Raw genomic sequence first — 14,830 nt, forward strand, 5'->3', positions numbered from 1 at the left:
CATCCGGGACCGTGGCAGCGGAACATGACGTCATGTCAGAAGCCCAAATTCCAAGCGTTGACAGCGCTCCAGGAACCTATGAAGAGACTGACAGCAATGCAGAACTTCAAACCTATTAAAGTCACTTTCAGAGACAGAGTCCAGCCTGTGACATCACTTCAGGAACTGTACATCACCTGCTTACTCCAAGACCTTGACGCCTATGACACCATTCTCAGCACCTGGCGTCAGCCAGTAGCGTCAAAGCATTAAATTAAAAAAAAGAGGTGGACTTTACAGCAAGAAACTGACATCAGCCACTGACATGACAAAGCCATTGGCAGTCCCTCCAAGAACCTGACGCCAGCCATTGAGATCACTGCTAGAGCCTTCCATCGGACTGTGACATCATTACAAAAATCTGGCGCACAAATCTGACTGGCGACTGTGACGTCACTCCAGGAGTTTCTTCCTTTCCTCCCTCAACACACAATACATCTCTCTTTGTATTTCCGAAAGGGATGGGCAACTTTTTTTAACGCCATAATAAAAATTTCAAACAGTCACAGAGGCTCGAGCGCACAAACGCAGATTAAGGCTGCGTAAATAAATAGACAGGTCAGCTCCAAATGCGTAAAACTCTTACCTGACTCGTCGGAGAACTTCACAACTCCAACATAACTGGAAATCCATGGATTCCAGAACATGTGCTGATGCACGCGCACAAGTCAGCACAAAAAAAAAACAACAAAAACAAACAAAAAAAAAAACAAGTGGTTCGCGCGCACCACAGAGGAGCAGGGGCTATGGAGCGTGGCAGAGAAGCGAACGCACGCTGCTGCGCGTGCTGGCCACCGACGGGAATGGGTGGAGCAAAGGCGGGACATGCGCCCGTCTTTGCCCAATTGCGTGCTGGATTTTTTTTTTTTTTTTTTAAAAAAGCACGCGAAAGCCAATGCCAGCCGCGGAAAGCATAACCACACGCACGAGCGTGTGAGCAGCTTTCAGAACCCCATACAAAAGGGCTCTCGCTGCGCGAGCCCTAAAAAGGTTTGGATAAGAGTTGCCAATCTGCCGGACAGTTAAGAACTGAACTAATAAACAGTTTTTGCTTAGGTTTATAGGAGTATTTCTAAGTCAACAGCGAAAACGGTTGCTGAAAGGAAGAGGCCCAGGCGGAAGGAGTTTCCCGAGCGGATACAAATGTGCAAGGCTAACTGAAAACCAGCTCTCTGTATATTTGAAAGTGCTGATGACATGAGCTGTAGTAAACATCTAAAGCTGTCTGTACACAAACCTAATGGTTTTTAAAGACATACTGGGCACAATGCATGTTCTACTAACAGCATGGTCAAAACCAATGCCTTTATCTCAGTGAAAGCACCTGGCCAGGAGACATCTCCCCTAGGTACTGCTGGCAATGGCCAAAGTAAATCATTACAAAACCTAAAAGTATTCACATAAACCCCTTTGTTAAAAGGAAGGTTTTAAAAAAAAAAAATTCAAACAGATTATTAACCTATGGTATTAGCAAATTTCCATTAAACTTCAGCTGATATGAAATAACGGATACAATCTAAAAACCAATAACTTATATAATTTGGCTGATCAAGATAGTGATATAACCAAAAGTTCCTCCCCTCAGGCATGTCTTATGATCACACAGATAGCATCAATAAATTGCCAGGGTCAGCCAAGAATAAAGGTAGTCATGGGACATGGACCGAGCGCCACGATACGGATCAGATTATCATTTAGGGAATACCATTACACCCTTCTTTTTTTATTGGATTTTATCTATGGAGCCTGCACAGCTTGGCAAATAATTTAAGGATGGAAAACCACATATGGTCTACTATGCATTACTAAAACCAATTTAAGAAGTATCAATTATTATAGAACAAGAGCAATAAAGCCTTGATGAAGTTCAATGTATACTGTATTTGTGGGTGCACCACTTCATCTTTATCTGGAATTTTATTCAGCCTGGCAGTGGTATCACACAACGGCTGATATTGGAGTTGATGTGGACCGAATTAATACCATCTGAAACGAAGTGTTAGGTGCAGTACAGAGGTCCGCTGTTTCTATTTTGTTCGTTTTTTTAACAGCGGACCTATAAAATCTGTTATTTATGCAGATGAAATACTTATGACCATTACAAACCCTGACACTTCGCTGCAGACTCCAATGTCGTTAGTGGGCTCACAATGCTGAAGGTACAAAGTGAAATGTGAAATAATGCCTATGTCCTATGTCAACATGAAGCCCAGTACCACAGGAGTGGCTATGAAAAAGATCTGGAAATGCTTTAAAAAAAAGTCTCAGAATCTTACTAAATATGTGCATTGACAAACCGGTAGAAGATGAGCTAGGAACCCACCAACCCCCCCACCCCGGCCCAATTTCACAACGTGGTTCCGACTACAACACAGTGATATTCCCAAGACATAGACATGTCTTTGGAATTATATTCCTGCTTATCCACAAGTTTATCACTTCAAATACAGACTGGGATATCAAATTATTTAAATGGGGTGGTTTGAAACCAAAGTTGAAACCTAGCAAATTGTATTCCCATAAAGAATCAGGCAGCCAACATCATCTACCTATGGGGCAATGTGATTTTGTTTAAAATTGCATACCTGATGTGACAAACGCCCCATCTGCCTCCCAGGGTTTAAATAGAGAGGGCCCCGTTCTATGAAGAGTAAACATAAAAAAATCAACAGAAATCTTTACCAAAAATGACCAACAATCCAATTATGTTGGTCATGTTAACAGACTGGAAGACAACTCCTAAAACATCAAAGTAGACCCATGGCTTCATACTTCAGCACCATTATGTAGAAAGCGGGGTTTTACTACAGGGGTTCTGCTATTCACTGGGAAATGGGAATTGGAACGGGTGGGACAACTCTTTGGGAAGGGATGCCTAAAGTACTTTCATGATCTTAGCTCGGAATCTGAACTACAAACAGCACACCAGTGGCAATACAATCAGATGGCTCATTGCCTCAGAAGTCTCAGTGGAAAATCTGATACCCATACTCGACTACTCAATGAGAAAATAACTTGAAGTGCGGGGCAATACACAGGGATAGTAACAGCTCATTGAGATCACGCACTCTGACTCTATAAATACTGTTCCAGGGACATTTGGCAGTAAACATTACACCGCAACTACTGAAGATTGTATGGCATTGCTAGTCTCTAGTGACAAATGGAGACCAGATAAAAATTGTTCTATATCTTTAGTGTCTTTGTTATTGGCGTTTTACCAAATTGAAAAAACAACCATAACACTGAGTGTTGTTCAGAATATCGTTATGGACCATAATTGTACACAGCATGATAAAGTGATGTAGAGGAATAGCATAGTAAAGTAATGGGCTGTATCCAATAAGTCATATTGAAAAACAGAGTATTTGGGTCTAGAAGATGCAAGTACAACACAAAACAGAGGCTAAAAACCAACCACCTCAACGCTAGCCCCCCCCCTCCGCCCTCCAAGGGTTCCCACTGCCACCATTTTGTTGCCGAGCACCAGCATCTAGGCCATTGAAAGAAGGAGCCTCCACGAATATAACATCAGAGGGGAAAGGGTTATCAAGTAAGTAAGGCTGGCTGGGGACCAACCGCAAAAGTTAGCAGTAATCAAGAAGGGAGGTAGTGTGCAGTCTGTAAGGGGATTGGGTGAGTTTGATATAAGAGCCTGGGGGTTTCATGGGGGTCTAGTGTCACATTTTGAATTTTCTGTGAATCTGAGAAAAATTATGTCCCAGTAATTCGCTATCAGGTGTTTGCGTAAGCCCCTTTTTTCTTCTCTGCAGAAGGCAATGCTCTCCACAAAGGCCCACTCAATTACGTCTCTCCTTCACAGAGACAGTGAAAGGGGATTTCCACCTCACAGATAGTGCTCTCTGGGTAATCAGGAGGGCTAGGTCTATTAATCTTGCCTTATGGTAATAATGGGACACATTTTATTAGTACACCGAAGAGATGTCAATACTTCTCGGCAAGGTACACTTCGAATTCTCTATGAACCAGCAAGGTTTTGTGGGTTCTCTTTTTGCACCTACTCAGTGATTCTTGTTTTCTTTGCAAAGGATAGCACAGAGGTTTTCATTGCAATTTATCAGGCCTCATGGAGCATAGTTTTCTGTTTATCATTCAGCCCCACAAACCTTTGTCCTTACGGCTGTTCTACTTTATGTTTGTGTATTTTCTGGTTTTCGTGCCTCTTTCAAGTTTCCTAATCTAACCAAAGCGAAGAAAGGAGGGGGCTGCACTGCCTGCATGTTTATAGGATTGTGATTTTAGCAAAGTCCTGCCTAGCCGATCTTTGTTCAAAATGTGGGTTTCAGGAAGGTAGAGTAGCCCTGGAACAGAGTGTTGTCCCGCTGAATAATTTTCAAATGTTATCAAAATGCTCTTGGCAATAGCCGTTCAATCTAAAGAAAGTCTTTGCTTTGGCACTGCTCAGAGTGTTCCTGGCAAAGACTGGTGTTAAACTAGAAAATGGGATTTGGTCATGATCCCTGTCAGACATAACTGTCTCGGCCCTAGCCTTGCTGGGAGGCACATTTTGATGAGCCTGTGGGGCAAGATTTCTTGACTGAATCCCCTCTCAAACCCACCACCTTGGGGGTACAACTTTAGTACTTATTCTTACGGTGAAGAATCTGCAGGTAAAGTATCCATCAGAGGAATAAGTTACTTATTTTTGGTAAAAATACTTCTAGTGTCTACTCGATCTACCTGCAGATTCCTTATTGACCCAGCTACCTACCCCTCATGCAAGGTAGTCTTGCATGCTTGATAAGGTTTCAAGTTAGTTTCTGCATTGTGTTCCTGGCCATCCTGCCCATCTCGTCTCCACCTCAGTGTGGAAAACAGGACAGAATAGACATAGTAGTGCGACAACACCATACACAGCTCTGTGACCTCACATCCGGGGAGGTACCGGAGTTGAACAGGAGTAGAGGCACCATCACCTGGCATACAAGAGCCATTTCATCTTTTCCGGCCCTAGTCTCGTCTGTGGAAGAGATTCAGGAGGTCAGGAACCTGTAGCTAGATAAGAGTATGCATAGGAAGAAAAGATTTACTTGCCCTGTAACTATCTGTAATACTCTAGACTCACATGCTCTGCACACCCCTGCCCCCTAGAGCTGGGCCCTGATATTTGAAACTTATTTTTCTTCAAATAAGTTCAAAGTCACAAGATAAATCTTCCCTTAGCCAACAACGCAGCAGAACAAAGACTCCACCCACGATGGTTTTCTGCTCAGCAGATGAACAGTGAAACGGAGTGTAGTGTCAAAGACAACTGTACTGCGAAGTGCACATTGAAGGAAAGAGCAAAAAATCTATGATCATTACTGACTTTCGGAGTAGAGCATCAGCACTGCACGCTATGAACAGATGGTTCAGGGTAACACTTTTCATTTGTAGCATGTGTGGACGTACATATATGTATTCTGCATAGAGTCTAAAGCAGTTTCTCCCCAAAGAGGTGGCTAGTGAGCTTCACCACAGTCTAGCCAACTAAAGCTCTGTTGATGGGCTTGCCTATCCACACAGTAGTGTTTAATGAATGTATGTGGTGTTTACCAGATGGTAGATTTACAAATGTCTGCTCAAAGGATGTTAGCCAGGAAGGCCATGGCGACACTCTTTCTGCCTGTGAAATGTGCTCTAGAAGGCACAGATAATGAGTGCTTAGCTTTCATGTAACAGGTCTGTATGCGTTTAATCCATTTCACAATGCCTGACTTGGAGATGGGGTGTCCCATGTGATGATTAGCACAGGATAAGAAGAGATGTTTGTCTTATGAAAGCACTTCGATATGTTGATGCAATACATGATCACTCTTGACATCTAGTGTGTGTAAAGCCCTTACCGCTAAGGAGGGAGGGCATGGGAAGAATATGGCCAGCTCTAAGGTTTGATTAATGTGAAAAGCTGACATTACATTTAACAGGAATCGGAGATGGAGTCCAAGGACCTCCATATACTGGGTTGTAGGTACCTAGAGGAAAAGCATGGCATCTTGCATTTTCAGGGGTAGCAAACAGGTTGAAGGTCATATTACACTACAAGTCCCAACTTATCAGGGCATGTTTCATCATAAGCAGTCTAACCAAACCATGGCGTGGCACAGTGTGTTTACTGTTAATGATCAGTTTATTACTTTTTAAACATTAAACAGGCTTTACCTTAAAGATTCTGACAAGGGTGTTAAAGTTCCATCTCCTCTATCAACAACACGAAAGAAACTTAACCGATCTCCTTCTCGGTAGACCAAAAAGGTAACTTGTTTATTGGAAGGAGCCTTCTCCCACACCTCCTCGCGGCCAGCATCCATGTAGTCAGCCCTTTCCCAAATGGGTTCTTCAACAGCAACTATAGCAAAAAACAATAAATTATAAAACTATCAAATTTTTATTTTATTAATTCTGTTTATTAAATAGGAAAAAGTGGTCATGCGATACAAATATTCATTTTGTGCATTTACAGGGAACAGTGTCTTTACAGGCGTCGGTGTCTTGCTTTCGTTATCAAAGTTACATCTACCGTACATGCAGTTGGTTTCAAACCGTGAAGTGTTCATCAAGGGAGGGGATAATAGGGGGTTCAAACACTCCTCCCCGATATACGGGAACTATCAAATTATTAATGGCATACAGCAGCTAGGTTCAAAATCTAAATAGCTGTAGGTCAAATGGCACAAAACCTGTGGATAACAAAGATGTGCACGTTACTTTATTTTTGCTAATAATCAAAAATTCCAATAACAATTTTAATTTAGTACAACTTCGTTTGAATAGTGCTAATATTTTGTTTTGTTATGCTACACAACAGGCATGCTGCACAATCTGCTCCAAAACAAATCAGTCCTAGAACGAGGCTTAAGGAACAATTTGAAAGCATGAAAGGCATTTACATCAGACATCTTCTGGCTGCAAATGCGTATGGTTCCCTACTTTACCAGCTATAACACAATGGCAGCCAGACAAGCTTGATCTTGGAAGGGAGTGCATGAAGATCTGTGGGACTTATAGCCACAAATAGCAATGCTTTTAATTGGATTTTTTTAAATAAGTATCTTTATTGGATTTTGCCATCTCAAAAGTCATTGGTACTATACAATTAAGTGGAATTTGAAGTGGGAATTTGAGCAAGTTGATACAGTTTGCAACAATTTTCTGGTGCTTTGTGCTGCGTGTATGATAGTAGGGGAGTCAATGATAGTGATCACCTTCAGGGCTCCATGTCTTGCAACATTCAATATATCGCGGTGATTGTGCCCTTCCTTTCATGCTCAAACAAGAAGTCAAGCATACTTTCCAGGTCAATGTATTCCAATTATCATTACATTTGCAATTAATCTCATTCAGTTACTGTTTAACCAATAACATGTTGCATTGTAGGGTATGTTAGTTTCAATTGTCTAGCATTTATGAAAGAATTCAAGAGAGGAAGCTGCTCTTAGTTATTTATTCATTATTGGGAAAATGTGGCCCAGGAAGTGTCTTAGATGACATGAGACTTCTTGCTAGCTATACATTTGCAATAAAAATTGCAAATGGATTTTAAAGCTTATCAAGACTGCAAATGGTGTTGCTTACTTGTTAGATTCTACAGATGCACATAATATATACCTGAGTTTTATCCAGTCATCACTAAGCCCTATTAGTGGACAAATCTAACTTCATGTGACAAGTAATGCATACGAATTTTCATTTGTCTATTAAAAAGAAAAAATTCAAAGCCCATTGTAAATAAACAAAAAAACCTCACTACTGCATTATCGGTTAAACAAGCATAGTTACTGGTTATTCAGGAAGTGCTACCTACCACCTGTATATAAAATCTGAAAAGTTTCCAGTTTGGTCTGTGGCATTCATGTTTGTGGTAATACATAACGGCAGTGATAAGACAATGTATCTGTGATGACTGTTGATACTCATTAGTCTTGGAAGGGCTGTAAAGCCAGTTCCAAACAATAGGAAGTCCACATCTCCATAGTGGAAACGGTCTTGGACTTTCCCAATTTGTAATAATCTTTCTCAATCTACCCATGCGTGAACACCATCACCAAATTCACCTCAAGGACGATCATATGATGCTCTAAGATTGCAAAGTATCGCAAAGAGGCATCCAGGGATATATAAACCTTTGCCAATATGATGAATGTTCATGTCCATGAATCTACTATGATGAAAAAGGCAGATCAAGTGCTACTTTCCAAACAGTTTTGCCAGGAGACAATCCCTTCTCTATAATAATAATATTGCGGCATGGCTTAGGTTTGCAAAACAGCACCTAAATGAACCATAAGACTTTCGGAATAATGTTTTATAGATAAATGAGGCGAGTTTTGTGGTAATGCATAATATGTTTGATGAACATCAAACACTGCATATTACTACAAGCAACTCATACCAAACACTGTTGGTGGTATTGGTATAACAGTTTGGGCCTGCTTTGCAACCAAAATAACTGGACACCTCACAATCAATAAGACCGTCATGAAATCTACTTTACACCAACACATTCTAGAATAGAAACGTGAGATCATTATCTAACAGCTAAATCTTAGTTGAAATCCATGCAACAAGACAATGTTTCAAAACACATCAGTAGATCAATGACTGGAAAAAAACACACTTGTGAAATTGCCACATCAAAGTTCCGAACTAAAGCGCATTTAGATGCTGTGAGGGGGGGGCTGTGCATAAACAAAGTTACCCAACTGTCACTGAGCTAAAACAGGTTTGTAAGGAGGCATGGGTCAGATTACATTCCGGGGAATGCAAGAGAATGTTAATCTCCAACAGGAAATATTTTCCTCAAGGTATTGCTGCTAAAGGGGTCGCTACTCGTCTCTCAATCAAAGGTTGCATTTACTTGCTCCGCACAAGCTTACTGAATGCGGTTGATGTTTTTGTATAATAAACAATGACAAAGTGAAACATGTGATGTTTATGTGAGCTTACATTTCTCTACGCTGAGGTCTTAATGAAGGAGATTTTATATATATATATATTCACTGAAAAAACCATAGGTTTCACACATGTTATAGTTAGCGGAAATTTTACTGATAAAAAACCAATGAAATTCCCCCGTTATAGTTAGTGCAGGCAACTATAACTCACGCGACCGCAATCCTCTGCTGATGCTAATACTGTATTTAGACACTTATTTGCCCATGTCTTCTTCCATACATTTTTAGCTATACATATATTACAAATATTTTTTTTTCATAAAGACACATATGTCATCAGCAGAAGATTGCGGTCGCGTGAGTTATAGTTGCCTGCACTAACTATAACGGGGGAATTTCATTGGTTTTTTATCAGTAAAATTTCCGCTAACTATAACGTGTGAAACCTATGGTTTTTTCAGTGAATTTGCAAGGTTTTTTAAATGCTAATTCCTAACTATAACGTGTGTGAAACCTATGGTTTTTTCAGTGAATTTGTACGGTTTTTTAAATGCTAAGTTACTTTACGCCATTCGTGGCGTGCGCGCCCACTTAACGCAGTTCGTTCCGTGCGCGCACGGTGCGCTTCGCGCACCGTGCGCGCACAGTGAGCACGCGGTGCGCTTCGCGCACCGCGCGCCCACTTTACGCAGTTAGTGCCGTGCACGCACGGTGGGCACGCGGTGCGATGACAAAGCAAGAAAGCACGTCAACAAATCTGTTTCTGCTTTCCTCCGTGACTATGGTATGGGTGCCATTTACCACAACAACTTGCGTTATGACATGCAAGACATTTATAGAGGAGATGGTGTGCACTTCAATGATGAAGGGAACAGAGTCTTCCTCTTGAACCTTAGACTCTGCATCGGTACTTACTTGTAGGTACCACTAAAAAATCATTTCATAAACACAACGGCTCTTTTTAGAGCCCCCTAATATCTAAACACTTAAATCTGATTTTCATTTTTTTTTCTTTCTACCGTACGCTTACCGTAAGCTTACCGTACGCGTACCCCGTGATTTTTTTTAAAATCAATAAATGTTTTTTGTACTTTACAGTCCTTCTTTGACCCCCTCACAAATGTAAGGGGGTCTGTAACTCTCCTCATTGCCCCCTTTTCTTGTTTTCACTCTTTTTTTTCTGAGTGAAATACACAAAATGGCGGCCGCCGCTTCCTGGTTTCGGCCGATTCGAATGTTTACTAAGATCTAAGAGCCAATCAGAATCGCGCTCGCGCACGCCACCGTACGCTTACGGTAAGCGTACGGTAAGCGTACCGTAAGCGGGCTCAGATATATATATTGATTTAAAGGCTATTTTCCCAGAATCTACTGAACAGATTTACACCAAACCTACAAAAGGCACTTCCTTGACCTAGGGACTACCTCTCTGCCAAATTTCGAGTAATTCTGTTCAGCCGTTCGGGCTGTAGCTCGTTCTAAAGGTCCTATGGAAAAATGCATGGGGAAAACGCGTTTTGGGACCCCCCTTTTATCTCAGCCCCCTCTTGACGGATCCCCCCGAGACTTTCAGGGTAGGAGCGTAGCGCCCCACCTATTTTGAGAAATTCGCGAGGATTCATCGACCGGCGCCAAAGTTATTCAAAATAGAATGTTGAGGTTTTCCTATGGAAAAGGGGTCCTAACTAGAACTACCTACTGGCGACCGCCAGTAGGTAATATATATATATATATATACTTCCAACAATGGCCCGAAAGCTTTTAGGAGCGCACTCGACAGCCGATGGAACCCAGAGGTTCATTAACAAAGCAGGAAACTTGCATCAGCATTCCTTGGTAACATTTTATTTGACCTGACGCGTTTTGAGTATTCTCTTTATCAAAGGTCATCTGTAAGTATGGATGCAGCGCAGGGAGTTCCTTGAGTCACTTTAAGTACCACCCATAGTGGGCCGAGCTTCGTGCTCGTGACGACTCCTGGGATCTGTAGTCTTTCCCCCATGCAAACTCCTATCCTTAAGTGAGCCGTGCGTTGCAATTCATACAGTTAAAGTCATTTAAAAAGCCCTCAGTGGGCCCCTGAATGCATTTAGCAAGTTCAAAGTGTCCCCATCTGCTGTGCTGCATACCGAGTGAAGAGACACTTCCAACAATGGCTTTCGGGCCATTGTTGGAAGGATTAATTACACGGCTGCCCTGTCGTGGGGGGCGCACCATCCATGAAATGAAAGGAGGCTGCGAGGTGAGAACTGTCTCTTCACTCGGTATGCAGCACAGCAGATGGGGACACTTTGAACTTGCTAAATGCATTCAGGGGCCCACTGAGGGCTTTTTAAATGACTTTAACTGTATGAATTACAACGCACGGCTTACTTAAGGATAGGAGTTTGCATGGGGGAAAGACTACAGATCCCAGGAGTCGTCACGAGCACGAAGCTCGGCCCACTATGGGTGGTACTTAAAGTGACTCAAGGAACTCCCTGCGCTGCATCCATACTTACAGATGACCTTTGATAAAGAGAATACTCGAAACGCGTCAGGTCAAATAAAATGTTACCAAGGAATGCTGATGCAAGTTTCCTGCTTTGTTAATGAACCTCTGGGTTCCATCGGCTGTCGAGTGCGCTCCTAAAACTTTCGGGCCATTGTTGGAAGAATATATATATATATATATATATATATATATATATATATATATATATATATATATATATATATATATTCCACAGGCCCATATAGTACAGAATATCTCTCTCCATTGTCACTGAAACAACAAAGAAACAAAAGGTTAAAATAAAGTTGTTAGGTGAATTTCTCAGTGAGAACATTAACATTTTGAACAAAACAAAAACACAGAGATTCACCAGTTATAATTAGAAGCGCTAACTAGAACTTGCATCCCCGCCATGCACTGCTTATGACCTCACTCATGACAGGTTTTATGACATCACTGGTGAGGTCTCAAATGACAACACTGAAGACAGACAGTACTGATGACATTATCCAGTGAGTGTGCTAGTTTGTTTAACAGTTTACATAGTGGCAGGTAACTACCATAATACTTTTGTGCCCAATTTTAATTAGAATGGATCCAGCTAATAGGTGGAAGTGTTAACAAAACACATGTGCTCCAAATGCAACATAGCTGTGCTCCTATCAACTTTTTGGTTCTGCAATAAAAGCTTCCAACAGGAGAAGGATTCTATGAAGTAGATGCTAACTTTCCTAAGCAGCCTAAAGTTATCAGAGAGAACCGTGTCAGCATGAGAATTTATACTTAACATAGAACAGTGTGTGCACCCAGTACTAACCTATGTACATGTGATTGTTTGGCTTCAGAAGATGGGCTATCTGTAAACTTTTCACCACAGTATTAAGGGTGCAGGTTATATGATCTTTAGCATCTTCAGATCTCGGTTATTTTTAGCAAACAATGTCTCATTTGTCAACTGTTGCATAGAATGTAAACTGTTCTTAGTAGATTCTTTTGATTTCTCTGTGGTGTATTTCACGAGAGTGTCACTGTATGCGAACAGTGTGCTAAGAACAAAGTCTTACCATAAAGTAAAAATTGTTCACAGTACTCAGTTCTCTATTAATATGAAATTCATTTCTTTATATAGCTTTGGTGTGCGTCAGCGGTTTGATACAGATAAAAGCCGTCCATAGTAGTAAATGTTTTTGGGAATGAGCATTCACTATTTTGGTTTTCTCTGAAGAGTTGTATACATATTCAACACCGTACTCAATCAGGGCTTCCCATATATCTGTAGTTGATTGTTAATGTGAACTATGCTAGCTGTAAAGTGTACGGTATGGTGTCAACGTTGCACAAAATGCATACTTTCTACAGCTAAGGGAGTTGTATCTATGATGGAAGAAATAATGGTTGATACTCTCGGAGCTATTTTGTACTTACTGTCAGGCCTCTATACTTAATATACCGACCAATATGCGGGAAAGCAAAGTTTGGATGATGTCATCAATAATGTCATAGAAGGTCTTAAGTGATGTCATATGTGAGATCATAAGCAGTGCATGGCGGGGCGCAAGTTTTACTTAGTGCTGCTAACTATAACTGGTGAATTTCTGTGTTTTTTTTTTTAGTTACAACTTTACTATTGTCACTGAGGAATTCATCTACCTATAAAAATACTCTACCCTTTGTTTCTTTCAAGAGAATTTGTAACGTTTAAAAAAAAAGAAAACAGATCCTTATCACACACTACTCCATAACGTTACTTTCACCTTTGATTTTTTTCATGAATTTCTAAGTTTTTTTTTTTTAATGTAAAGTCAAAAACAAGCTGGTTACCTGTACACTGTGGTTCTCCAGAATTGATAGCTTTTATAGATTCACATGCTTGAATCTTCCCCGTCGTCATGGTGGGAGTCACACGGCAACAGTAAAATAGCAGTATAAAACTTCAACATTCAAATGCCCATAAGAATTCACTAGCTTTTAGCAACCTATTACCACGGTTATAAAACATCCAAACTCTAGCCAACCAGACCATAGAGTCTCCTTCCCCTGCAGGACCACCATACCTCAGATGTCAAGCACGAGCACCATAAGGCAATAAAAGAGGTACGGAGGGTGAACCTAAAAATGGGAGGAGGGTGGGTCGCATGTGAATCTATAAAATATATTAACACTGGAGAACCACAGTGTACAAGTAAGTAACTTATTTTTTCTCCATTATTGTATCTTTTAAAGATTCACATGCTTGAATCAGAATAGTAAGCAGTACCAAAGGGTCAGAGGCAGCGGGTAAGGTGAACCATCCCACCATGCAACCAAGAAACCAAAATACGAATGTTAATCACAAAGAGCATATAATATTTTCGCACAGCAATATATACATATACTAAAACGGAAATAGGAAAACATTCAAAAAAATATTTATTACCTATCATAATCATAGCACAATTACTTAGCAGAAGAAAATTCACAGGAGATCATACCTTATGCGAATAGACGTCGCAGAGGATCTTGACAATCTGCAACATCGGCCTTCTGACAGGCATCCAGGCAGTAACACTTTGTGAAGGTATGGATGTTCACCCCGGTCGCTGCCCTGCAGATTTCAGGCAAGGACACTCCTGTGAATAGGGCAGAGGAAGCTGCCATCTTGCGTGTTGAGTGTGCTGTGACTGAAAATCAGAGGGTGGTCAGCCTTTTCATGACTAAAGAGAACAGTCGATGAGACCCAGCGAGCGATAGACGCCCATGTCAAAGCCTGACCCTTCCTAGGGGCAGAGAAGGTAATGAGTAACTGAATAGATTTTCAGAATGGTTTAGTCCTTTGCAAGTAGAACTTTAAACATCGTTTAATGTCCAGAGAATGGAGTGCCATCTCAGCTGGCGAAGTTGGAGCTGAAAAGGAGGGCAAAACCACTGGTTCATTCAGATGAAATGCAAAAGGTACCTTGGGAAAAAAAAAGATGGATTGATACGAAGAATCACTTTATCTGGAAAGAACTGCAGGTAAGGTTCCATAGTAGTGAAGGCTTGAATTTCACTAATGCGCTGAGCAGACATTATGGCCAACAGGAAGGCCACTTTCCAGGAGAGGTACTTCAAGTTGCATTGTGAATTGGCTCAAACAGTAATTTCATAAGCTGCAACAGGACAGTATTTAATTGCCATAGCACTGGAGGAGGTCTTACTGGAGGGTAGACCCTGAAAAGTCCTTTCATGAACTCTTTTAAAAGTCTTTTAGACCACAAAGACAAACAACCAGAACAACGTCTGTATCTGGAGATTGCCGCTAAATGCACTTTTATGGATGCATGTGCTAGACCACCCTTGACGAGATATAAGAGATAGGGTAAAACATCCTCAGGCGGCAATGAGAGAGGATCGCAGGAGTATGTGGCACACCAAATGCAGAATT

At 41.2% G+C, this 14,830-nt stretch overlaps 1 protein-coding gene and 1 long non-coding RNA gene across 3 annotated transcripts in view; one reads left to right on the forward strand and one right to left on the reverse strand.

Annotated features, from left to right (window-relative positions):
• The window catches only part of ZFAND4 (zinc finger AN1-type containing 4), a 242,021-nt gene that overhangs the window by 135,770 nt on the left and 91,421 nt on the right, over positions 1 to 14,830 (reverse strand). For both annotated transcript variants that reach the window (XM_085603760.1, XM_085603757.1), the window contains exon 5: positions 6,202 to 6,388. In XM_085603760.1, the coding sequence (XP_085459886.1) occupies positions 6,202 to 6,388 (187 nt within the window). The remainder of the gene's footprint in view (positions 1 to 6,201; positions 6,389 to 14,830) is intronic.
• The window catches only part of LOC146867172 (uncharacterized), a 245,473-nt gene that overhangs the window by 95,679 nt on the left and 134,964 nt on the right, over positions 1 to 14,830 (forward strand). The window lies entirely within an intron of this gene.

Source organism: Triturus cristatus, chromosome 1_2 (genome assembly GCF_964204655.1).
Source record: "Triturus cristatus chromosome 1_2, aTriCri1.1, whole genome shotgun sequence".
NCBI lineage: Eukaryota > Metazoa > Chordata > Amphibia > Caudata > Salamandridae > Triturus > Triturus cristatus.